We start from the raw sequence: 26,599 nt of genomic DNA on the forward strand, positions 1-26,599 counted from the left end.
AAGGCCTTTTCATGAGATGTGAAATCATCTTGCAGTTGTAATTACGCAGTGCATTTTTAAAACATTACACAATCAGAAACTATTAATTTATAAGGATGACCAGACAGAGGCTCTCTTTAGAGAACCTCATCAGAATACTTACTGGGACTTCTCTCCTCAACAAGGTCACAGGCACAAAGGTGGTCCGAGTCGATAGAGATGGGTTTTTGCCGAATCCAAAACTTCTGACTTGTGACGGGATCGATTTCCACTTTTTCACCTGAAATGCCTGCAAAGATAGTTTTGGATGGTGAAAAATGTTTAAGGTAAAAAAAAGCTAATAGGAATGGGTTACGTGGTAAAAGCACTTATTTTTAAGTAAGCGTTAGGAGCGTAATTTATCCAAAGTATCTGCATAAAATCATAAAATCAAAATATGTCAAAAACTCAATTAAAAGGCCAACAACTGTAGCACCACAGAACTAATGTGCCCTGTTGTAACATCAAATCTAATGGATCTGCAAGAGCACTGAAGAGCAATGTGCAATTTGTGGCCTAGAGACAATACCACAAGACAAGATGCAAATGGTCAACTCATTCCAACATCCAAAGCCCCGACAAGCAACATAATGCACTAATGACATCTGTTCACTTTAGCTCAGCAAATAAAAACAGCCCCGTTATATATATTTGCTTGTGCAAAACAGCATGCTGTGGACGTTGCAGATCTGCTGTGATGCAGATGCTTGTTTATATCAACAATGCAGACATGCCTGCTGCTGTGAGACTCCTGTCTGCAAACTGATCATTATGTTTGTCAAAAAGCACAGGACATTTATTGTGATTTATTGTGTCATCTGAATGTTGTACTAAAATGTTCTCGACGTATACTTGAAAAAAAGTCAACCAGTCAAAAACCAACCAGGCATGATTAAAACACTTGTAACATATCCAGACATGAGATGTGAAGGGTGATCTGAGTACAACTGGAAAGCTTTAAATAAACGGAAAATATATTAAACCATCCTGGACAATTACATTTATTCAAAAAGAAAATAAAAAATGAAAATAAAGCCATGTAAAGTATAGCTGTTTAATAGTTCAAAATAAATAGACGAGTCAGCTTTCTTTTAACTTGGAGAGACTCAGGTAGTATTTGCTGATTGATGGAAGCAACATCAGGTCACTGGCTGAGCAGAGCATCTCAGGAGGGTTTGTATGTTAGCAGAAACTTTCTTGTGAAATTTTGTTTTTCCCTGAAAACAAAATTAATGCATTTGTTTTCATGGGAAAACAATGACTAGCATACTCAACAGCAATGGCCTCCATGCAGAAAAACAGCATAAGACTCCATTTCTCAAGAAAAACATGTTTGCTACAGAAGATTTGGACAAGCATGTGAAACACTAAGAGAATATAATCTAGAATAATGAGGTCAAAGCTGAACTCTTGGATGTCATTGTATAGATCAGAGGTTCCCAAACTGTGGGGTGCGCCCCCTAGGGGGGGGGCGCCGTGTCATTGCAGGGGGGGGCGCGGGAAGCCGTCTGGATGAAAATAAAACAAAACATGAACACTGTATGCGCTGGGTTTTTACCTTAGAATGGCCAACTCTGTTATTCCTATGTCAATTTGATACAGTAGAGGCTTCCACACTTCCCATATTTGTGTCCTCTGTCACTTTTATCAGCAGTTAAAACTGTTTAATCCGTTGTTAACATGTTGTAACCTGTTTTTCCGAGCCGCCTTTAAACGCAACATGAGCGCTACGACGCTCGCGCTGGGTTTCCACCTGTGAAGGAGACCTGCTGCTGCTGGGCGGAGCTACGTAGGTTTGTGTTAGAATCACGACAGCAAACCAGCAAAACGCAAAGAACTTTTCACAGTTTTTCCCTCCAAACTAACTGACTGACTTGAGTAAAGCTGTTGGATGCAGGTAATGTTAGCTAAAACATGACTAGCTAATATCAATACAGAACCTTAAGCTTAACAAGTACCTTGTAAGCTATCGATGTTGGTGTCTATTTTCAGCTACGTACATTAATTTTGCCCCCAAAAAAGTCGATGCCCCCCCCCCCCCCCCCCCCGTCACACGCGTAGTTTCAACAAGACAGCCATTTGTAATCCATAGAAGGGGGGGGGGGGCGCAGAAAATGTTTGGAAACCACTGGTATAGATCATGTTTGGAGAAAACATGTTTTACACATCAAACCAAAAACAAACATTACATAAAAGGTGTAGTTTGCAGGTGAGACCATCAAAGTTGGTCAAGCTGACTACCTTCCTTAGTCTGCTATCTTCTTCCTCTACTAGTCTCCAATTTCAATTATTTGCTGTTGACTTTGTATTCTCAGTTATTTTTCTTTCCATTGAAGCTACACCCGGTGTTTTGTTTAGCTGCGAATTCTTCCTGAAGGAGGGCATTGGCAAAGATAATGAGGCCATCATCTAATCAATCTCCCTCTCCCGCTATAAACCTTTTACTTTTTATTAACATAGAAAAAGTCTTGTAGCAGTTTGTTTCTTCTTGTGTATTCTGCTCCATCTTCTCAAACATCCAATGTGTCTTGGCAGATGGCCACCTGCATTGAACCAGGTTCTGGTTCTGCAGGTTTCTTCCTGTTAAAGAGAATTTTTCCTCTCCACTGTTGCTACATGCATGCTCGGTATGAGGGATTGCTCTAAAGTCAGTGACAACGCAAGCAATTGTTACTACATGAAGGAGTGAATGCTGTGAATGCTGGCAGCGCCAAGCGGGCACTAGAGGGCGCTACAGCTCAACCTGTAAAAGTCATAGCACCCGAAAAGCACAGCTAGGAAATACTGAATTATTTTTCAATCTAATTTAAAATTTTTAATATGTAATTATTGTGTCATTTTTCTCAAAAGACATTTTCAATAAAAAAAGCAATTATTATATATCGAGTTAAAAAAAACAACTTCAGGATTTGAACTTTGCTGATAATAGTGATAATACGCATGTATTATCACTTTTGGGAAGCAATTGAGAGGAACACATAATGTGAATATGGATTGTTTTTTGCAACCAAAAGTTCCACAGATGGAATCAGAGAAGGGTGAGTTTTTGGAAGCAGACTCTGACCAACAAAGAAAATATTAATCTGGATGAAGGAGAGCAACTGTGCAGCTCTCCTTCCACCGCTGCTGTCCAGTGTTAGCACTGTTGGACAAGAGGATCTAAGCGGAAGTCCTCAAGATGGACCAAAAATACCTGTCATGCGTGAGTAAAGATGCTGTGTTTTGCTCTGCAAAAAAAGAGGACACAGATTCTGCCTAGAGTCAGTATTTACTGCTCTTGGCTCTAATAATAGGTGGAAAGCAGCTGCATCGTTAAAGAGCCATCAGGAAAGCGACGGACACAAAATCGCAATGAAAGCATGAAAGCATGGAGTGAATTCAAGTTAGAAAAACAAACAAGTGGATCAAAACTTCCCAACAATAACGATAGCAGTTATTGTTGGGAAGTTATTCTCAACTATAACTGATAACTATCAGAAGTTATGAAGACTTCTAATGGTAAGTGAATGATTTCAACCTTCTTTGATTTTGTAGTGCAGTCAGCATTGTGGACTGAAATTGTCTACATATACAGACACAGATGGGGAAATAGAGTGTGAACTTATTGTAATGGTTTACATACTAAACTCTCTACATACAGTAAATGTGTTATGTTTGTGTATGCTTTAACTGTATTGCAGAATACCACATTATCCGCTATCCACTTTATTGGTGACTGCTGATGTCAGTTTAGTGCACCTGTGTGTGTGTGTATGTGTTGATAACAATAGGGAAAAAAGATCCTTCATAGCACCCTCAGTAAATTGCTTAGCCCCTTAGCACCTGCAAAAAAAATTCTAATCTGAAACCAATCTGAACAATGAACTGGACACGATGATTGGTAAATAGGATGAATTGGAATGTATGTGTGATTGAGCTGACAAGATTTTTTTTGCAGTGTCTTGAGATGACATATTGTGAATGGGCACAATAATCTGAATTGAATTAGATGATCCAGGAGAGGGGACAGCCAAAGACCCAACCTCACAGATAAACACACACATACACACGCACACCTATATACCAAGTGTAAAGACACACAAGAAGATGGACTCTATACTCCTAGGTCCAGGTAGCAATTCCCCAGAGGGACAGCCAGCCCCTGGTGTCCTTCTTTCTGGGATGTAGACAACTGTGTTCAATCATTCCAATTCTTTACCTGTAGCTTTAATTGAGGACTTTTTTTCTACATTTCTTTGCATGTGTAGACTACTTGAGTTGTTGCTCATATGGACAGTCCTCTACAACTATCATGTTCCACATTGTCCTGAGTGGAGACAGCCACACAGTGAGTCTGTATCATTTTCCATTAGTTTTAAAAGCACTGCCTTCATCAAGAATCCTTCAGCACATCTTGTCATTATTGGTCAACGTTTCACACATTTAACTGTGGTTTTAAAACAGACTTTATACACAAGAATCAGTCCAAAGTTACAAAAACATTTTCATATCTGGAAAAGACAGCACCACCTCACTGACTAGCATGTACCTAGCTGGACATCTGTGGTGAAACGCAGCTTATGAATCAAGCTGATCTTGAAGGACTTGTAGTGGTGACTGCTCAACATGTCTTGGACTGTGGTGATGTCAATAGTAGGGTCTTCCTCAGAGCTCTCTTCACCTCTTGAACCTGTAACAGCAGCAGAATGAATAAGCCGAATTAAGAAAATAAGTCTAAATAAAACACAAGAGCTCCTGATATTAAGATCTATGCTCATTCACAAAACCTTCACTTGTCCTTATTGAGTTTTTAGTGGGACTGCGTTTGGTCTAAACTTGCTGTATATATTGCATAGAAATGATTTGAAGAATATTTCATTCAACATTCTGGGATGGTGAATTGCCACCACAACAGTCACTGAAATGAAGTTTGCAGCAGACCTCATATTTAAACCTTCATGCCGAGTTCACTCACTGTTTTCTCTGACCAGGCAAAACTCCAGGGTGTTCTGGCTTTCTAGAGTAGAATCCAGGTCGACTGCAACATTCGGTTCCATCTGCTTCTCCAGACGATACATGGGCCCTGCGGGAGAGTCAAGGGGTCACTTTCATTTACCATTCAGTTCCTTGTAGTTGTTCACAGTCTGTAAATCAGTTGTCAGGGAATTTTTCTTGATGATTTGCATTAACTGTAAGGTCAGATTCATATATAGTGAGGTATCCATTTTGGAGTTTTTACAATGTATACATTAACTGATTATTTCAAGTTTAAATGTTAGTGCAGAGGAAGCAAAGACCATGTCTTTAGTACTTGTTAAGAAAATAAATTTAAAATAAGCTAGTTTTAAAACTTAACATGTCTTGATTCAAATAGCCTAATTGTGGTTTTAAAATCAGTAATGTATTCTGGCCTATTGACCTTTATGTTACTTGTAGTTCCAGCAGATGGTTTGCTAGGATCGTTTGAATTGCCTTTTGTCTGTGTGGGAAAACAATACAGTAGAAGTTCTAGCTTTTCACACTCATCTGTGAAAAGCCGTAAACACGGCAGGAGTTCCTGGCTTGAGAGAGGGTCAGAGATAGCTCCTGGATTGGATGAGCAAAGATACGCCTTATTTGAATAAATTAAAGATAAGAATACGCCTTCACTATAAAACTTTCTACACAGAAGTAACAAATTAGATTTGCTCTTGCAATTCTCCAAAGACGTCTTTGCTTTTCTTTCTTTCTTTCCTTCTTCATCTTTCCATTTATGTCAGGTAAACGAATGTATGTCTCTGTTGTTCTGCAGTTTCTGTTGTAATTTTATGCGTTGTCTATTGGATTCTATTGGATTGAACTGTAATTCTGTGATGTCAACACGCATTGCTGTTTTCTTCTGAGTGACTACACGTGGCCGTCACGAGAGGACCCGGGATCATAAAGGAAGAGAGAGAGACAAACTTTTTCCAAAATTAATTAATTCATAGAAATCTTCCTTAACATACTCAATGGAGAAGTGTTCTCTAAAATGACTAATCCTGCCTCTACATGCCAAATCAATGCGAGCCACCTGAGTAGCCTGACAGTATGAGGGAGCAATGATTGATGACAAATGGTACCAGTTGGCCTCAGAACTAAAGAGGATACAGTGCATCATTGGAACTCACATGTTCTCCACAACAACTGACTGGATGTTTTTGCCGAAGACAGCAGAAAACGATCAGATTTTTAAGGGTGGACAACAGCCAAACACAACAACTTTTGTGTGGGTTGTTATGAATTGAAAAATAGACTTACGTGCATTAAACACATAAGATGAATGAAAATGTCTAAGAAATTATGCATGCTTCATTTAAGACCGACATAACCAAGTTCCACTCTACACCTACTGTAGTCCTGAGAGAACAGCTGCCTGGGAGCTCACACCTACCCAGCTTCAACAAGGCACTTTTCCACTAGCTCGCCTCTAACCGATTTGGTCCTAGTCTGTACCGATCAGAGTCATTTTCCATTAGCAAATCCGGTGCTGCTCTGCCCAGCTGTTCTCATGTATTGATGTAGTACTAGCCACACCGAGCTGAGTACAGCACCAAACCATTTTGAGTTGGTTTGGTCTGATGACCTCACATCAAACTCCAAAACATTATAGTTTAGCTGTGAACAGCAGACATGCTGTTTGCTATCAGAGAGCTGCTCAGTATGGAGGAACATTTATGAATTTAATCACAGGCAGAGCCAGGAACACATGCAGAACGTTTTGGAATGACTGTGATTTAACAGCGCCATAGCAGCTCGTCTCTCTGAAGAACAGGCAGCAATAAAAAAAAAAAAAAAGAGAGAAACGTTAATGTGGTCAGTTCTGTCAGAGTTGTAATTTTGCACAGACAATGTGAAACACCGTAACTACATTTTAGCTAGTGATGTAAAATGTATTTTTCCTTTGGATTCTTTTTTAAACAAACTTCATGCGTGGCTATTGGTTTACATCTTTTGAGTGCAATCTGAAAGGTTGTACACAAAGAAAATGTAATCATATTTATATGTATAGTGAAATAATCAGCTGATATGAGTCTTTATACTTTCTTTTTTTAATCTTTAATGATTCTCAAGGAAGTATCATTTACATGACTTTAGGCCTCTACATCACAAAACTAACTTCGACATTTGAAATAAGGTGGACAAGTAGACCATCGCATGATAACAGTCAAAACAAAAATGCAACTTCAATTCCCTGAGAAAGATTATAAAGCGAGGAGTAAGAGTGTGAAAGAAGAAACAAAAGAAAAGAAAAAATTAAGTTAAAAGTGTAAAAAGCAAATCACAAAAAATAATACACCAACGAAAAACATAGTATAAAAATAATTATGAAGTATGGCTATCATAAGAGAGTGGATTGTCAAGGAAATTTCATCAAGTTTGATCTCTAAAAATGAAATCAGATCTTTAAGTTTTACATAGTCTACCCAAATCTGCCACCACTGACAGAATTGTTCAGTCCTGTGATTGAGAGGCTGTTATTTTTTCAGTTTTATACATGTTAAATGTTATGTCGATCCAGTCATCCACAGTTGGTTTGTCTTGTGATAACCATTTTCTTCTAATTTTTTCCTTACTTGCTGTTAATAAAATAGTCATCAGATTTTTGTTTGCTTTGGAAGCTTCTTGAGGAATTATGCCAAAATACATAAGATTGATCTCCAAAGGAATGTTCTGCTTGAAAATATCTTGTAAGGCACTATTAATCTCTTTCCAGTAATCTTTTATAATTGGACAGTCCCAGAAGACATGATAATGGTTTGCATTTTGATTTCTACATTTTCTCCAACATGCAGGAGTATTTCCATCATAGTGGCATTTCTGAGCAGGTGTGATAAAGAATCTTACCAGATTTTTCCATCCAAATTCTTCCCATTGTAAAGATTTATTATATGTCCACATTATTGCCCCTATTGCTCTGTCATTGTTAAATTGCCCTCTCTTTCCCAACTTGCTTTGATATGTAGGGTTGAATTGTTTTTGAGATCTATTAAGTTTTTATAGAAAAGTGAAATAATTTTCCCTTTCATTTTTGATTTATAGGCATTAATAAAAAATTCCATTAGGTTTATATTCTTGTCAGTAATTGGCTTAATTTTTAAGTTTACAGATAAGAAATTTTATTAATATTGATAAAAGTCCTGTTTGTCCAGAGAATATTTTCTCTTGAGTGTTTTGAAATCACCTAAGACATTGTTGTTCATTATTGTGCACAGAGCAGTGATTCCTTTGGATGTCCAGTTCTTAAACCTGGCGTCCAGTTTGTTTGGTGTCAAGTCTGAGTCATATGCAATCCATTTTATGACTGCCAGGTCGTTCTCTAGTGCAGTTTCTTTACAATGGTTTTCCACACTCTAAGGGTTGTTTTCATCCACCGGTTATCTTATTTATGAAACTTTGTAGATTTGCATCAGCCAGAGTTGCCTGTACAGGAATGGGTGTCGCCTTTGTTTCAATAGTTTTCCATTGAGCATTATATTTTGAGTCGCACCAGTATATCAGTGTTCTTGCTTGTGCTGCTAAATAATAATCTCTAAGGGAAGGCAACCCCCAACCTCCCATTTTCTTTTTCAGTTATAAGATCTTATATCCAATTCTAGGTCTTTTACCCTGCCAAATATATGTTGATAATAGTTTGTCCCATTCATTAAGAACCTTTTGATTTATTTCAATTGGTAAAGTTAGGAATAAATATAACAGTCTGAGGAGTATGTTCATCTTAATCGAGTCACTTCTTGAGCTAAAACTTAGAAAAGGAGTAAGATTCCATCTTGTGATATCCTCTAATTCAGGGGTGCCCAATACGGAAGGTTTTGAGTCGATCTCGGCAGATGACAATCTGAACGCCTCCAGGACACCGAGACCAGCAATTCCTCTTCTGACGGGCTTATCAAAAATATTCACTAAGATCCTAAACGTTTGTAGCTTCATTAAAAAAGAATAAGTATAAAAAAACGAGACGTGTTAAAATTAATAATCTCAGTAATTATTGTTTGAACAAGGTGTTGCGCAATTCAGTGCGTTTCGGTCCCATTAACAAAAAAAAAAAAAAAAAAAAGGCAACTCAAAGACCGACTGACGAGCAGAGCAGGAGTTTAAATTAGCTACTCAAACACCGCTGTGTTCATGAGAGGCTTATTAATAATCGAGGAATAAATATCAAGCCTGGAAACGTGATATCGCAACGGACTGAATGTTGTGTTTTTAACATAATCTCTGCTTGGCTTGCGGGCGCAGGCGATTGCCATGGCAACGGGTGGCTTAAACGACAAAGAGACAGAAAGTGGAAAGGTAGGAGTGGTTTTGAGTTGATCATCTGTTCGGGTTGTTTTACCTTTGTTTATCTTTGCTGTGGCTTATTATACCCGCTGTAGTTTCTGAACATTCAATAAACGACAAACTTAGACTAATTACCTCGTTCGTATGTGAGTATACGTCACAACAAACATCAAATTGGACAAATATATTTCACTGAGTTTTAACTAATTCTACAGCGACAATTATGTGAAATTAAATTAATTATATCCCGACTTCCGAAGATTTGCCTTTACCTTTTCTGGGCTCTTTGGTTAGTTTCTCATACTGAGGTCATCAAACCAAATTTCAGATCTGCCATGACTGACTGACACCTGCTGGCGTCAGGTCTGCAACCAGCTTCTGACTGAGAAACCAGTAACCTGCTCCCAGTGTCAGAATCTCACTGAGGAAGAAACTGGATCAGGTTTTCTGTCACTTTATTATTTCTGCAATAGCTGACGCATATTCGCATATAAAATAAGTCAATAGAGTTTAATTTGCAATTTCTATGTCTTTGTGTCATGAGGTAGATCTCAGGCAGCTGGTGAGAGAAAAAGTAGATCTTGCTCTCAAAAAGTTTGGGCACCCCTGCTCTAATTCTTTTTAGCATGGGAACATAATTATATTCGAATAGTTTTTCGAGGTCCTTTGGTATAGTTATGCCTAGATATTTAAAATGGTCAGTGTGCCAAGCTAACGGGTACCTGTTTTGGATTTCCTGCGGTGGAGTATAATAATAAGACAGCAATTGAGTTTTGTTAATATTAATTTTGTACTCTGATAAATGACCAAATTGCTTGAATAATTGCATCAAAACTGGAAGAGAGAAAGTCGGTTGTTCTACATAAATTAATATATCGTCTGCATAACAAGCCAATTTATGTTCTATCCCTTTAATAATTATTCCTTTAATATCCTTATTTTGTCTTATCGATTGGGCTAGTGGTTCTAAATATAATGCAAAAAGTAACGGTGACACCCTTGTCTTGACCCTCTTTCTAAAGTAATTCTGTCTGATAAATGTCCATTAACTTTAATTCTCGTTGTGGGACTATTATACAACGCCTGTATTGTTTTTATTATTGTACTATGTAGTCTAAATTTATGTAAAACCCTGAAAAGAAAATTCCAGTTAACTGAACCAAATGCTTTTCCCCCCCATCTATACTGATAATGGCTTTCAGTTTACTCTTTTGTATGTGATCTATAACATGTAGAGTCCTTCTTATATTGTCCTGTGTTTGACGTTGTCGTATGAAACCAGTTTGATCGTTATATTAGGGAAGGGAGAAATTCTTCCAATCGTCTGGCCATTATGGAAGTAAAAAGTCGATAATCAATATTTAAAACAGATATCGGTCGGTATGATCTGCAATCAAGTTTATCTTTGCCTTCTTTATGTATTACTGAGATTATTGCCTCCTTCCAGCTCGGTGGTGTTTGAGCTTTTTTCAGAATCCAATTTAGTGAAGGGAGGAGGATTGGAATAAACTCTTTCTGAAATTCCTTATAAAATTCTGCTGTGTAACCATGTGACCCAGGCGATTTACATGGTTTTAATCTACTTATTGTTTTTTTAGTTCTTTTTCTGTAATGTCTGGTGTCATTTTTCTGTTCTGTTCTTCGTTCATACAAGGTAGTTCTAGTGAGTTCAAATATTCATCAATTTGTTCTATAATTCCTCCACATATTTTTGAATATAAGGTTTTGTAAAATATTTCAAATGCTTCCTGGATATCATTCAGTTTGTGCTTTAACAATTTTGATTTGGGGTTTCTTATTCTATGGATTGTATTTTCTGCTGTTTTTTTAGTTTCCTTGCTAGTACCCTCATAGATTTTGAGCCGCCTTCATAGTGTCTTTGCTTAAGAAACGTGAGGTTTTTCATAGTTTCCTGTGTTACCATATCATTTATATCATTTCTAATTATTTTTAAATCTTCCAGTATATCTGGTGTACACTTTTGCTTGTGTTTTTGTTCTAGATCTTCCAATTTTTTATGCAATTCCTCTAATCTTTTACTTCTTAATTTTTTAAGTGTGATGACATTGCTATAATTTAACTGTTTAAACTTTACCTTTAATAACATAAAGTTACCTAATTTTTAAAGTGCAATCAGTAATACTTTTATAACAAATTTATATCAGTAATGATTTCTTGGTTAATGTCAAGTTGTCATAACAAAGACATTTTGAATAATGTCAACTTTGTATTAAAAGTGTCATAATTTATCGAATGACGCTTTATGACAACAGTCATAAATATTCATGAAGGCTTATTCATGTTCATGACAGGTGTTTATGACAGTGTCATGTCAGTCTTATTCAACCCCCTTCAAATAAAGTGTTACCATTTTTCCCCTCAGAACGCGTTAAGAGTGTCCCATAATATCGGAGGAGGTACTTCTTCATTGTCATTGAGATCTAAAAAAAACAAAAAACTAATTTCCTTCTGTATTTCCTGTTTGTACCACTGGTTATTAAACAAACCTGAATTTAGTTTCCATACATCGTTTCTTTTTTGTAAGCCAAGGTTCACCGTTAAATATACAGGTGAGTGGCCACTCACATCTATTGTTCCGATCTCACATCTTTCCATCTTGTCTGTATGGAAGCACATTGCTATCATGCAGTAAAAAAAATTTTTCGATCGCTATCTCGTTTTAATGAGTTACGCATCTCGTTTTAACGAGTTACGCATCTCGTTTTAACGAGTTACGCATCTCGTTTTAACGAGATACGTAACTCGTTAAAATGAGATAATTTTAGGTCCAGGAAGTGGCGGTATTATGCTAGGCTAGTACAGTGACTAACATGAATTGGTCAGGTTTCCCTTCATGTTTGGTCTACAACATGTAGAGATACGGATGCTGCTTTGCACTGTGGTTAAAACCATTAACAGCATGCCTACTCTGACAAGATCCTAAACAGAACGGGACTGCACAGAAGGAGACGTTAGTCCGGTCCTCTAGCTGTGGCGGCGTTCCTGACTGGATCGAAGCTGAAGTTGGCTTTCGATTGTAGCTTCTGATTCGGGAAATGGCTAAAGGGAGATTATAACGGAGGCTCAGACGTATTTGATGAACATTTTCTGGTCAGATTTTTTATTAGAACAGTACACTTGCTGAACAACGGCAACGGCTGTTTGTAACCAAGCAACCGAAATCAACAGAAGGCTAGGTAGTGGCAAAATACAAAACTAGATCCTGTTAAGCATTCTTCAAAATAAAAGACTTCCGCTCTCCAAAATAAATCATAAATAAAGCTTTGAATGTAATTATTTTTCATGTCAGCTTTTTGTAATTATGTACAATCAAGTTAAATTCGGTGAATAATAATAATCATGTAAATTATACTTAACATATGACTTGGCATATGACTGTAAATAAGTAACTAATCATGGAAATTATATTTTACATATAAATGTTAAGAAATCATTTATTCTCCTTTAAAAAGAACATACATCGACACTTCAAATCTGGAGTAGATTATTCTAATCTGCGCTAATGGCAGAATATTTCAAACCTCGTTTGTAATTTGTGAAATCTTTATCTGAATTGAAACCTCAGTAATGAGAGATTTAAAAATATTTTTGCATCTGGAATGCATTAGAAATGAACTCCTATCACATTTACAATGTTTGTTATTATTTTAACTTTCTGTTTTCTTTCACTTTTTTGTCCTAGAGCACCTGCCTTTTTGTGTGGTTCACAGGGATCCATCAGCTGGGATAGCAACAACTTTTCAGATTCCGATTTATAGTGATGCAACATAGCATCAGAGATGAATAATCGTGGAACATGCAAAAGAAAAAATATTGTTAAAAAGTAAAGAATGGGAATTAACAGATCTATGTAAAAGAAAGTTTAAGTATGCTGGAGCCAAGCCGAGTAGAGATTTATGAATCAGGATCATTAGATGATTGTTTCTCAGGACGCTTAAAGGAGGCCATTTAGCTTTTGCTGATTTATGATTTATTTTGGAGAGCGGAAGTCTTTTATTTTGAAGAATGCTTAACAGGATCTAGTTTTGTCTTTTGCCACTATCTAGCCTTCTGTTGATTTCGGATGCTTGGTTACAAACAGCCGTTGCCGTTGTTCAGCAAGTGTACTGTTCTAATAAAAAATCTGACCAGAAAATGTTCATCAAATACGTCTGAGCCTCGGTTATAATCTCCCTTTAGCCATTTCCCGAATCAGAAGCTACAATCGGAGGCCAACTTGAGCTTCGATCCAGTCAGGAACGCCGCCAGACTAGAGGACCGGACTAACGTCTCCTTCTGTGCAGTCCCGTTCTGTTTAGGATCTTGTCAGAGTAGGCATGCTGTTAATGGTTTTAACCACAGTGCAAAGCAGCATCCGTATCTCTACATGTTGTAGACCAAACATGAAGGGAAACCTGACCAATTCATGTTAGTCACTGTACTAGCCAAGCATAATACCGCCACTTCCTGGACCTAAAATTATCTCGTTTTAACGAGTTACGTACGTAATTCGTTAAAACGAGATACGTAACTCGTTATAACGAGATACGTAACTCATTAAAACGAGATACGTAACTCGTTATAACAAGATAGCGATCGAAAAAATTTTTTTACTGCATGATAGCAATGCGCTTCCGTATGTCTCTTTTGTAAATGTCAAAAAATAATAAATTCTTGTGTATGCTGAATGAGTGGCTGAATAGTGTGCATAGTCCTTTTTACTGGGGTAAAAGTCTCTCCATATGTCTATCAGACCAACTTTCTTAAAAAGCATTTTTTTTTTTTTTTTGTTGTTCTTTCTGGTAAGTTTTCTCCCTGGAAGAATCCATCTTTGGATGCAAACGAATATTTAAGTCCCCTCCACAAATCAGAACACCCCACATTTCTTTTACCAATATATTATTTATTTTCTTGTAAAAATCAATATCACTCCCTGGAGGAGCATATGTTAAATAATGTAACAGGGTTTCACCCTACATTACCTCTCAGAGTCTCACAAGGACAAACCTGCCTTCTTTATCCGCCAGTTTGTATAATTTTTCGAAATGCATCTTGTTTGAGATAAGAGTAGCTACTATGTCCTGATTTGTATGATGAGAAGAACAGTTGGTTGAAACCCATTCTTAGTTTTTCATGTTCACTTTTGTTTAGGTGGGTTTCTTGTAAGTACACTATGTGAGCATGTTCCTTCATTTTTGATATTTTACTTCGTTTAATTGGGTTGAGTAGACCATTAACATTTAAAGTAATTATATTTATCTTATCGCTAGCCATGTTTGACTGTCTTGTTGATAATTTTTAGATATCTGATAGCAAATCTTAACAAATCCACTCTCTGAACAAATGTAAACAGTAAACTTAACGATAAAGAACAGAAAATAAACTTGAGATTCCAAGGTTAGGGTCCTGAACAAAAGACCGTGTACTTGGCTAGGAAAACCGTCTAGCCCTCCCCTCTTTTCCTCCCATAGAAAAGAGGGCAGGGCCCCCAACTACACGTAAGCTGTTTTTGTCCATTTTGTGCGCATTCCTCCTCGGTACATTTTTTTTTCATCTAAGTTTGGGCTAGGGAATATATCCAATATCACAACAATAATGTCTGTAATACACAGCAATCGAACTCACTGAGATACACTGTCCTTTTAGTTTATATGCTATTGATTACTCAAAGATTATTTAGCTTACCAGTCATTATTGTATCTATTCAGAGCTCCTTTTGAGGATAACTGGTTTCTCTTCTGAACTCGCAAAGTATTTCTCTGATATTCATCTCTCGCTCCTTTCCTGGCATTTGTTGTTTCGAGCCGATCTTCTTCCAAGCAGTGCGGGAGAGTTGCTCAGCTAGGCTCTCCTTTGGCTTGATCAGGGGGACAGGCAAACCACACTCCTTTGTGTCCTTCGTCATCTCTGCCGCCGCCTGGTAAAGCAGTGTTTCCCCCTCATAAAACACTTGTAGTTTAGCGGGGAAAGGAGACTGGAAGCAAATCTTTCTCTGCTTCAGGATCCGTTTAGCTTCCGAGTATTCTTTGCATTTCTGTAGCACTGTGGGATAATCATGATCAAAATATATTGCTTTGCTGTGTAGGAGCATGCCTTTCTTCCCCCATGCTTTTCGTAAAATCTCGTCCTTGGTTCTGCTGTGGAGAAATTTGACGACAATGGATCACGGCTTATTGTTTCTATCCACAGCAGGTATCGGAGCCAGCGATCGGTGTGCCCTCTCAATGTCCAATTCCATATTTGGTTCGATCTCCAGGGTGTATTTAAGTAATTTATTCACAAAATCTCTCATCGATGATCCTTCCGCTCCCGTCTGGCACGTTGTATATCCGGATGTTCTATTTCATCTCTACTGACCGCCTACTTAAAGCACTGAATGATCACTCTTGCGCATGCACAGGTTGAGAATCTTATACCAACATGGTCACGTGTGACCCCCGGTGACACCGGTAAGTCTATATAGTCACGTGACAATGACAGCTCAGTCTCTTTTCATCTTCTCGCATGCAGGTTGAATAGGTGGTAAGAATTTGATTGTTGCTTGTCGCTGGTAGCCTCGAGATTACGGTCGGAGCTGTGAGGATTTTCTCCCCATCCAGAGGCTGTGCAAGCTCTACATTGATGCAACTTTGTTCTTCAATTGGTAAGTTGTTTTTCTCTTTTTTAATCGATGGGAGCGGCTTTCAAGGTGCCAGCCAGCCTGTGAAGCATATGGCTCCTGAGGCTATGGAACCTCCATGTAAGAGAACCAAGAAGAGCTCCAGGGATTCGGAGGGCCTATCTGGGCAGGTGGCCCATCTTTCTTCTGAGTTGGAGCAGATGAAAACACTGCTCGAGTCCCTTAGAGATGGTGGTGGCTTGCATATGTCGACAGCTAGTTCGCGTATCTCTTCCTGCTCTCAGTCGGAAGAGGATGATTCGATAGTGGGCGCTTTGAGAACTGCTGGATGCTCCACAGAGCCAGCCTGATGCTTCTAGTGCTTTCTTCCGGTGTCCTACTACTAGGTCGTCCTTCTACTAGGTCGTCCTTCTACTAGGTCGTCCTTTATGGTTCCCCCATCTGCTGACTATGTGAAGGAGGGCCGACCTCTGATGGCAGGGCCCTGGCGGCCATGCAGGATGCGCCCAAGTTTGGCTTGGGTCATATGCCTTCTGTTGAACCTGCCATAGCATCCCTCATTGTGGCTCCAGATGAGGTTCTGAGAGCTAATGCTAGGTGTCCTCGTCCTCAGTGTCGTGTGACTGATGATCTGCTCGGTAGAGCTTATGACTCGGGGATTCGATTGGGGCGACTCGGTAATTCATTGTTGCATTTATTACTGGGTCTCTCTGGAGGGTTTGGCGATTGATGCGCCTACTCAAGGTTTGATGGACGCATCTCTTCATGCATTTGCTCTTTTGTCTAGGGAAATTGGCCATGTCCTGCCTACACTTGTCCAGGCACGACGCCAGGTCTGGCTGGCACAGTCTCCTCTTACTAAAGCCTGTAGAAGGACCTTGATGAGTCTTCCAGTGGTCCCTGGGGAGTTGTTTGGCTCTGCTGCATTTGCAGCCTTGGAGCGGGCGGCCCAGGCTTCTCATACCAGGCAGCAGTTGGCCGGCCTTCATCGCAGGCGATTGCAGTGCCCTGCTGGGAGGGCCTCTGCGTCGTTTTCACGCACTTATCCAGCCCCATCTACAACCTCCGTGTGGCAGCCACAGCCTGCTGAGGGCCTCCTCCTGGCCAGTGGGATGTTTCCAGGGGTCGGGCTCACATCGCTTCTCAACCCCGGCAGTCCACTCGGCAACCCTCCCGCCCTCTTAGGGGTAAGGGGGTTCGGAAATGATACTGAGCTGGCGGTGGGACACTTTACCCCGGACCAGCTCAGTTGCTGGACCGCTCTCGTTCCCGATCCATGGGTGGTGTCTAGACTGACTCGGGGTTACACGCTACAGTTCCGCCGCCGTCCTCCTGTTCCTGGTCGAGTCAGGATGACAGTGATTCACGACCAGGCAAAGGCTCAGGCTCTGAGCCAAGAGATGGAGGCCCTTCTGGCCAAGGGCGCTTTATTGCCTGTCGACCCCCTGCGGGATCCAGGGGGCTTTTTTTAGTCCCAAAAAAGACTGGCGGACTCCGCCCAATTTTGGACCTGAGAGGTCTCAATGTGTTTTTGAAGACTATCCTATTCCACATGTTGAGCATCAGTGATGTGCTTCAGACAATCTCCACCGGCAACTGGTTCACCTTGGTCGACTTGAAGGACGCCTACTTTCATGTTCTGATTGCACCACACCATTTGCAGTTTCTCCGCTTTTCATTTCAGGGCAAGCATTTTCAGTTCAGAGTTCTTCCATTCGGCCTCTCTCTGTGTGTTCACTCGGTGCGTGGCTGCAGCCCTGTGTCCTCTGCAGGCCAAGGGGTTGAAGATACTGCCTTACTTGGACGATTGGCTCATCTGTGCGCCCACAGAAGCTCAGGCGTCACATAGACCTATTGGATATTCGTGTGAACTGACAGAAGAGCAACTTGGTTCCTTTCTTGGGATCACGGTGGACTCCCTCAATATGACTGCTCGCCCATCACCTCAACGTGTTGAGGGCATTCTGCAAATGCTGCGCTCCTTTCTACCCGGCCGCGCACCCGCCTTTATTGCTTACCTTCATCTGTTGGGCAAGCTGACTGCTGCTGCTACAGGAGTACCCCTGGGATTGTTGTCTCTGCGACCACTACAGATGTGGCTCAACAGCCTAAAGCTACACCCATCTTGTACGCTGCACCGACGCAGGAAACTGCTGGTGTCCAAATCAATGCCTCGCGTCACTGGCTCACAGGATGCGGGGCATCGTGGCAGCGACAGATCGCCCAGGGGACATGGTCTCCGCGGGAAAAACTGCACCACATCAACGCCTTGGAGTTGGAGGCTGTGCAGCGGGTGTTGCGACATTTCCTTCCGGGCATGCGCGGAAGGCATATCCTGGTGCGGTCGGACAATATTTCGGTGGTTTTTCATATCAACCATCAGGGGAGGACACGGTCGATAACATTGCTGAGGCTGACCCAGAAGCTCTTGACCTGGGCAGCCCCTCAGGCTGGCAAAAAGTCAGGCTGGCAAAAAGCCAGCCTGAGGGCGGCCCACATTCCAGGGGTGCAGAATGGGCCGGCCGATATTCTGTCTTGGGGACGCCCACCAACGGGGGAGTGGAGGCTCCACCCGGAGGTAGTGGGGGTCATTTGGGAGAAATACGGCATAGCAGCTGTGGACCTGTTTGTGTCCCGAGAGACAACACATTGCCCGCTTTGGTTCTCCCTGGCAGACAGTGTCAGTCCTCTGGGTCAGGATGCACTGGCACACGACTGGCCAAGAGTACTGCTCTATGCTTTTCTGCCGCTTCCCCAGAAAGGCCCAACTCTCCTGAGAGTCCTTCAGGAGGGGTATCAGGTCCTTCTAGTGGCCCCCTTGTGGCCGGGGAGAACCTGGTTTCCACTGCTGCACAGGCTCTGTTGCAGCTCTCTAATGCCTCTTCCCCACAGGAAGGACCTTCTGTCATAGCTGGGGGGTCGGATCCTGCATCCCAATCCCAGTCACCTCCAGCTCTGGGTTTGGCCGCTACGAGGCCCGGCATCTCCTTCTCAGAGTATGACGGAGATGCCGGGCATACAATAACTAACGCCAGGGCCCCTTCGACGCGACTGATATACGCTCATAAGTGGAAAGTTTTTAGCAGTTGGTGCCATGCTAGACATGAGGATCCTGTACACTGTTCTATTTCAGTTATTTTAACCTTCCTTCAAGCACTGCTTTCTCAGGGTCGGTCTCCGTCCACTCTGAAAGTTTATGTGGCTGCCATCTCTTGTTGGCATGTGGTGATGAGTGGAGAAACGATAGACCATAACAAAGATATTTCTTTGTTTCTGAGGGGTGCTCGATGCTTGCACCCTCCCTTACGCCCTGTCGTACCTGTGTGGAACCTCTCTCTTGTTCTCACTGCGCTGCGATCTCCCCCATTTGACCCCTTGGCAGATGTGAGCCTTGAGTATTTGACAAAAAAGACTGCCTTTCTCCTTGCCATGGCTTCGGCGAAGCGGGTGGGTGAACTACATGCGCTGTCTGTTCATGAGTCCTGTTGCCGTTGGAACCCAGCTGGCTCTGGCGTTACTCTTTGGCCTGACGCGGCATTTCTTCTGAAGGTGGCCTCATCTGCGAGCCACTCTGTGCCCCTCCAGCTTGCTTGCTTTGACACAGATAGGCCAGATGAGCCTCTCTGCCCTGTTCGGGCACTGGAAGCGTATGTCAGACTCACAGCTTCTCTGCGGCAGTCTGATAGTCTGTTTGTTTGCTATGCAGGGCCCCGCAAGGGACAGGCCCTTTCCAAACAGCGTCTTGCACATTGGATTGTGGATGTGGTGGAACAAGCGTACGTTCTACAGGGTCACCAACCTCCTGCTGGTGTACGGTGCCATTCCACCAGGAGCATTAGTGCATCATCGGCTGCCATGACTGGGGTCACTCTGGAGGCTATCTGTGCAGCAGCCTCCTGGTCATCTCCAAATACTTTTGCTAGGTTTTACAGGGTTAACCTGGCTGCCTTTCACCCACTGGAGGGGATCCTGTCCCAGCGTTCATCATCATCCCAGTGAGGTGGGTATGTTTTGGGATTGTTTCTTTTCTGTGTGTGATTCCTCAGGACTCTGTTGGTAATCGTCATCCAGTGCTTTAAGTACCGCCTCTGGCGGTCATCCGGGATTCACAGAACCGTAGTTACAGTCATAACTTTTGTTTTCTCTTTGTGATCTCCCCTCCTGGTCAAGAAGTTTTTCTTGTTGGCTTATCAGTTCGGAAATCTTGCTCAACATCTGCTCCATGTTATGTTCCCGCTCCTCCATCAACTCGGTCCTCCGTCTCCTTAATTTTTTGGTGTACTTTGATGAGTTCTGACTTAATGTCATCCAGCTGTTGTTTCATATCTTTTCGGAAATCCCGTAACTCCCCCAGAATTTGTGCTAGCCCTGTCGCGTCAGTGGAAAGCGGATTAGCATTAGCTTCGTCGAGGTGCTGATGTGTTGGTGAGCTACCTGCCATCTTTCGTTCATGTGCCAATTCTTCGTTCATGGTTTTCTTATTCCCATCCCTTTTCCCCATTCTTACCCCTGACAGACTCCATTTTACTCATTTTTGTTATATTTGGCAAGTAATGGGGGTCAAATTAAGATTTACCGGAGAAGCAGTCAGCTCAAGCAACCATCTCGGAAGGTGACGTCACCGGAACCCTCGAGTCTTTATACTTTTATTAAACAGAATTAAATATCTGGGTTTATTTGAGTCCATCGGAACCAAAACCTCGAAAACCAGAAACCAATACTGATTGTAGCTGCACACATCAGCAGAGTTGACCACATCTGCTGCTGCTCACAATCTACCCACTACAGTGAGGAACAGAGCGCATAATGGAGACGCTAATTACTGGGGTAGAACCGGACCACACATTAACCGGTTAGAGTGGGACTTGCCAGTGGGAAAGAGTTTTTTGTGGTTACATTTTTTTTAAAATATAGCCCCAAAACAACCATAGTATCATAACGACCAAAAACAAACACTACGCACATCACACCAAGAACTTTGAGCGACCAAAACATCATTACCTGACCCTTTCTGTGAACCCTTTCTCTTCTTGAGTGCTTTTTGGAGAATCTCCTTCATGGTTACCTTCAGACTATCCACAGGAATTAAAGAGAAACCATGAGCAGCATTTCTAAAAAGAAAAAGAGAGAAACAGTCATATGGATAGTCCAACTATAAATGCACAGCAAAAGTTTCAAAACCTGAAAATGGCATCATTATTTTGTGTTAGAACAAACAAATGATGATTAATAACATAATTTGTTCATTCTAAAACACGACGTTAGTTAATAATCAATTTTATTTTCAATTCACTTCTAATATCAAATTGAGATCTCAAAGGACACATTCACACACTGATAATGGATAGTAGGAACAGCTGCCCTTTGGCAGTCTGACAGAAGCCAGGCTGCTATTTTGTGCCATTGGTCCTTCTGACCAACATCAGCAGGCAAGGTGCATGAAGTATCTTGCCCAGTGACAAACAACCAGACTAGGTGGAGCGCCCTATAATATTGCTTATGGACATTTTCATACTTACATTCTGACAAACAGTGACTGTCTAGAAGTCAAGCCAGGTGAAGAGTATTTCTCCACCAATGCTAGTGTGCTAAAGCCAAACTTGTGGATTGGCTCATTGGAATCAAGTGGTGGGAAGTCCGTATCCACCTCACCATCATCCTCAGCAATGTGAAGGCAGTAGGCCTCCACATTCTCACTGTAAGCAAAATAACAGTGTGAGTGCTCTATATAACAACATAGGTGGACAGGAAACACCGTTAATAAAGAGCTTCAACATAAAACTGTATTTGGAATTTGTTTGTACTCACCTGAGTTTGGGTTCTCGTCCCTCGCTTGTGTACTGCCAGCAGATGAGTCCAATGAGGTCGTGAACACGAGCGTTTGCAATGGTGACCACTGTCATCGGATGCATTTTCTCCTGAGTCATCTGCATTGAGAGGTAGACATCTATCTTCTTGGTAGCCGTGGTACCAATGTGACCCTTGAGATAAAGAAAGAAAAGACTTTACATTAGGGGTGCACCGATATATCGGCCAGCCGATTTATCGGTGCCGATTTCCTTAATATTGGGAGATCGGTGATCGGCCGATTTTTACATGTGAAGCCGATCTTATCCACCGATGTTATCAACCTCGGCAAAGGTCTAAAAATCAACCACTGTGCTTCTCTTTTCTCCCATGAGAAAGGTTTGACTGACAAACTGGCCGACCAGGTCATGTCTGCACATTTACAATTAACAATAGTCATCCCATTGCTTCCAATTCAGTAACCTTCTTGATATATTGAGCAACATTTCAAACAAAAAATGGTATTGACCAAAATTGGAATCAGTAAGTTTGGCTTTTTAAAAGATTGGTAATCGGTGACCGGGCAGAAAACTGCAATCGGTGCACCCCTACTTTACATAGGCGATGCTGAAAGAAAATATCAAAATTTTGTATTTATGTAATATCTCTCTTGCAGCATGAAATGTTTTAAAAGAAAATGACAAACTTTGCTTCAAGGGAGTTACTAAATAAATACAATATTTTGATATTTAGCTCACCACCATCAGCATGTGAATGACTGAATGTACTGTGAAGCGCTTTGGGGTCCTCTTAACTTGATACAGCGCTATTCAAGTACAGAGCATTTACCATTTTAATGAAATACAACATCAACATTTTGTTTCTAAATATAACTGAATGAAGAGCATAAGTTACAGATAGAGTCGGTGTACCATAACTTGTTAAAAACTGGTACAGCTTAAAAACAAGTTTCACATATCAAATTTTTAGAACTTTGACAAAATACTTACTGATAAACATTTGAAAAATAGTATTAGATTCCATAGCACCGTCATGTTCTTCATTTTACATTAAACAAAGATGTGCATTTTATTTCTACAAATAATTACATTAGCAGTACATAAAATGAATTTAATAAGGTGAATCGATGTCATTATTTGGCAGTGATCAAGGCTTCATTGAGTTTCATCACTAACACATACCAAAGCCCTTCAATCAATCCATGACTCTTCATGAGCTTACCTTGCCATCAAATTTAGAGTATTCATTAAAGGGGTTGTTGAGCTGCTGTGGACACTGTTCCAGCCGTAGTGATAAGGTGGATTTGACCCCGGCTGTTCGTGGCCTGTCTTTGTAGTCCCGCTTTTCAAACAGAGACCCCAAATCTTCCGCTGGGCAGAAAACAAGAAAGCAACAAAATTTGGAACACAAAAGAAAACATTCAGTAAACATAACTCAAGTCAACTCAAAGAACAAAAAAAGATTATCAGAGTAGCTTTATTCAGTCTTAACTACCTAGATTGGCAGCCAACACACTCCTATTTCTTTTGTATTTACACATAAGCTTTTTGTTTAAATATGTACAAGAAACAAATCCTAACACAGATAATTAGCACAGATGTGCCGATCAGGTTTTTCCTGCCGATTCGGATTCCGATCACCCATGAGGGCCGAGGGCCGGTCACCGATACCGATCACATAATTATTATTTTTTTTAATCATAAGCACTACCGGTTACATTATGTGGAAAAAGGAACCATGAATTCACCTTAATTTAGACAAAAACTTGTTTTTAATAACTTTTTCCAAGAAAAAAAACTAAACAGGCATTGTGCAAATTGTACTGCTATCGGTAATACCATCTTTAACAGACTGAAAACATATGAAGGCTCTGAGGAGGCTAAATAATGCAAAGAGTCAAAATAAAACCTCTCAACATTGCCAAAAAATTCAAATATAAAACTTAACATTCAAAGGCAAATACAGGTTCCATTACAATAAACAATCCAGAGTTACTGAATGAAAACTTCCTGTTAGCATGGCGGCTAGCTGATTACTGCTAGTTCTGAGTGGCTGTTTCTGACTGAGCGGCAGGGGCGCAACTACATATTATTCAGGTGGATGCGAAACCATAAATCGGCCCCCTCTGCTGTGAGCCTCGATGTAGCCAAACTCCGTCAAGTATGGCATTGTTTTTATACCATATTAGATTTGTCGTGTTGATGCATTTTGACGTGCTTCACCCCACGTGCTTCAATTTTCCGCCGCAACACGCAAACTTCCCCATTCATTCAGTACGTTATAGTTCCACATCGCTGAGGATTTGTTGCTGCGCGTTTGCGCAGAGTGAAGAAAAGAGGAGACCAGCTGCACAGGCAGGCTGCGAAATGAGATACAGATGATTGGTTTGTGTGATCGGCAATCACCGATCATACACTTTTTCACGGAAATCAGCCGATTATGATCGGTGGCCGATCGATCGGCACACCTCTAATAATTAGGTCTACTTTAAAAGTGCATTTTGATTGGCTGTATACCAGACAAATAAGATTGAACATTTTTTAATTGTTTAGGCCCTGTAATGCACACAGTGGCTCTTCAAAGTGCAATTTTAGAGTGTTCACATGCGCGTTAACAGATTACACCTTACTATGTTTTCACATATAATCTTCCAAACAAATATGCTCATTCTTCAGTTGATCTGTGCAGATTAAATGTCACATTATAAGAGATAAAAATGGCTTTGAAATAATTTGTCATAGCTGGAATTTTCACCAGTGTGTTTACACTTTTGTGAACTAAATACAAAATACTTAATGTGTCTGTATTTATTTCTTGATATTTGTTTTATGTAGTGTTAATGCAGCACAACTCAATTATAGCTTAAATGTACATTAGCTCATTAGTTTCCATGTAATTTTATTTAGAGATCATGGAGAATTATCATTGAAGGAACAAGTTTTTAATAAGGGTGCACCAATTGCAGTTTTCTGGCCGATTACGATCTTTAAAAAGCCTGACTTGCACTTCCAATTTTGGCTGATACAGATTTTTTTTTGTCTAAAATGTCACTAAATATAGCAAGAAAGTTGTTGAGTTGGCAACATTGGGGTGATTATTGTCAAATGCAAACCTACAAGCATGAACTGGTGGGCTGGCAAGTAAGTAAAGCTCAATTATGTGCTTTTCACAGATATAAAATCACAAAGCGTAGTACAATAAAAATCAACCTTAAACTATGCAAAGCATAAAACAAACATAGCAAACAATAAAATCATGACATAAAAGCCTGGGAAAATAAAACCCAAAATAATACAAAATATAGCTTTGCTTTTTGTAATATTTCATTGAACTTTCAAATGCGATGGCATGTTATTATTTGTAGCAATGTAAATGGATTACAGAGTTACCAAACAGTTGACAAAATTCATGTAATCTCACATTTTTGATGATCATCCATGAAGCAGTTTCAGTGTGGCACAAAGCACAGCTGGATTTTTGCCCAAACGTGTTGTGAGGGTCTGCTGGGAACGTCTGGCAGAGTCTCCTGTGAGACGGAGCTTTAACTCCCATCTCCGCCAGAACTTCGAACACGTTCCGGATAAGGTAGGGGACATTGAGTCTGAGTGGACCATGTTCCGTGCCTCCATTATTAAGGCGGTTTAGCGGAGCTGTGGCCACAAGGTTGTTGGTGCCTATCACGGCGGCAACCCTCGAACCTGTTGGTGGACACCTTCGGTGAGGGATGCTGTCAGGCTGAAGAAGGAGTCCTATCTGGCCTTTTTGGCCTGTAGGACTCCAGAAGCAGCTGCTGGGTACTGGCGGTTGAAAGTGAATGGTTACTGAGGCAAAAACTTGGGTGGGAGGAGTTTGGAGAGGCCATGGAGAAAGACTTGCGTACAGCTTCAAGGCGATTCTGGTCCACCATCCGGCGTCTCAGGAGGGGGAAGCAGTTGATTGTCGGATGGTGTGCTGCTGACCTCGACTCGGGACGTTGTGGGCCGGTGGGCAGAGTACTTCGAAGATCTCCTCAATCCCACCAACATGCCTTCCATTGAGGAAGCTGAGCCTGGGGACTCTGGATCAGGCTCTCCAATCTCTGGGGACGAGGTCTCAAAGGTGGTTAAAAAGCTCCTCTGTGGCAGGGCCCCGGAGGTGGATGAGACTCGTCCTGGGTTCCTTAAGGATTTGGATGTTGTAGGGTTGTGTTGGCTGACGCGACTCTGCAATATTGCATGTACATCAAGGGCAGTTCCCCTGGATTGGCAGACTGGGGTGGTGGGTCCTCCTGTTCAAAAAGGGGGACCGCAGGATGTGCTACAATTACAGGGGGTCATACTCTTAAGCCTCCCTGGCGAGGTCTATTCAGGGCTCCTAGAGAGGAGGGTCTGTCGGATAGTCGAACCTCGGATTCAGGAAGAGGAGAGGGTTTGGTAACACTTTATTTGACGGGTATTGAATAAGACCGTCATGACACCCACATAAACATGACATAACACCTGTCATGAACATCAATAAGTCTTCATGAATATTTATGACTGTTGTCATAATGCGTCGTTCGGTAAATTATGACACTTTTAATACAAAGTTGACATTAGTCAAAATGTCTTCGTTATGACAACTTGTCATTAAGCTCGCCAAAAATGTCGTCGTTATGACAACTTGTCATTAAGCTCGCCAAAATTGTCTTCGTTATGACTTGTCACCAAAAATGTCTTCGCTATGACAACTTGTCATTAACCTCACAAAAAATGTCTTCATTATGACAACTTGTCATTAACCAAGAAATCATGATCTAACATAATTTTGTCATAATAGTAGGCATAATGATTTAATTATGACACAAGCAAAAGCTTTAACAAAACAATGATTAATATTTCCACTCCCTGGAATAAAGCA

The 26,599-nt window shown here is 41.0% G+C and overlaps 1 protein-coding gene across 3 annotated transcripts in view; it reads right to left on the bottom strand.

The window, feature by feature from the left end:
* The window catches only part of mapkap1 (MAPK associated protein 1), a 50,356-nt gene that overhangs the window by 3,738 nt on the left and 20,019 nt on the right, over positions 1-26,599 (bottom strand). For all 3 annotated transcript variants that reach the window (XM_088010690.1, XM_088010689.1, XM_014969715.2), the window contains 7 exons: positions 22,943-23,091; positions 21,722-21,894; positions 21,433-21,609; positions 20,915-21,024; positions 4,973-5,080; positions 4,547-4,687; positions 143-268 (listed from right to left, as the gene is read on the bottom strand). In XM_088010690.1, coding sequence (XP_087866816.1) covers positions 143-268; positions 4,547-4,687; positions 4,973-5,080; positions 20,915-21,024; positions 21,433-21,609; positions 21,722-21,894; positions 22,943-23,091 — 984 coding nt within the window. The remainder of the gene's footprint in view (positions 1-142; positions 269-4,546; positions 4,688-4,972; positions 5,081-20,914; positions 21,025-21,432; positions 21,610-21,721; positions 21,895-22,942; positions 23,092-26,599) is intronic.

Source organism: Poecilia mexicana, unplaced genomic scaffold (assembly GCF_051168715.1).
Source record: "Poecilia mexicana isolate PSO_F unplaced genomic scaffold, ASM5116871v1 scaffold_12, whole genome shotgun sequence".
Taxonomy (NCBI): domain Eukaryota; kingdom Metazoa; phylum Chordata; class Actinopteri; order Cyprinodontiformes; family Poeciliidae; genus Poecilia; species Poecilia mexicana.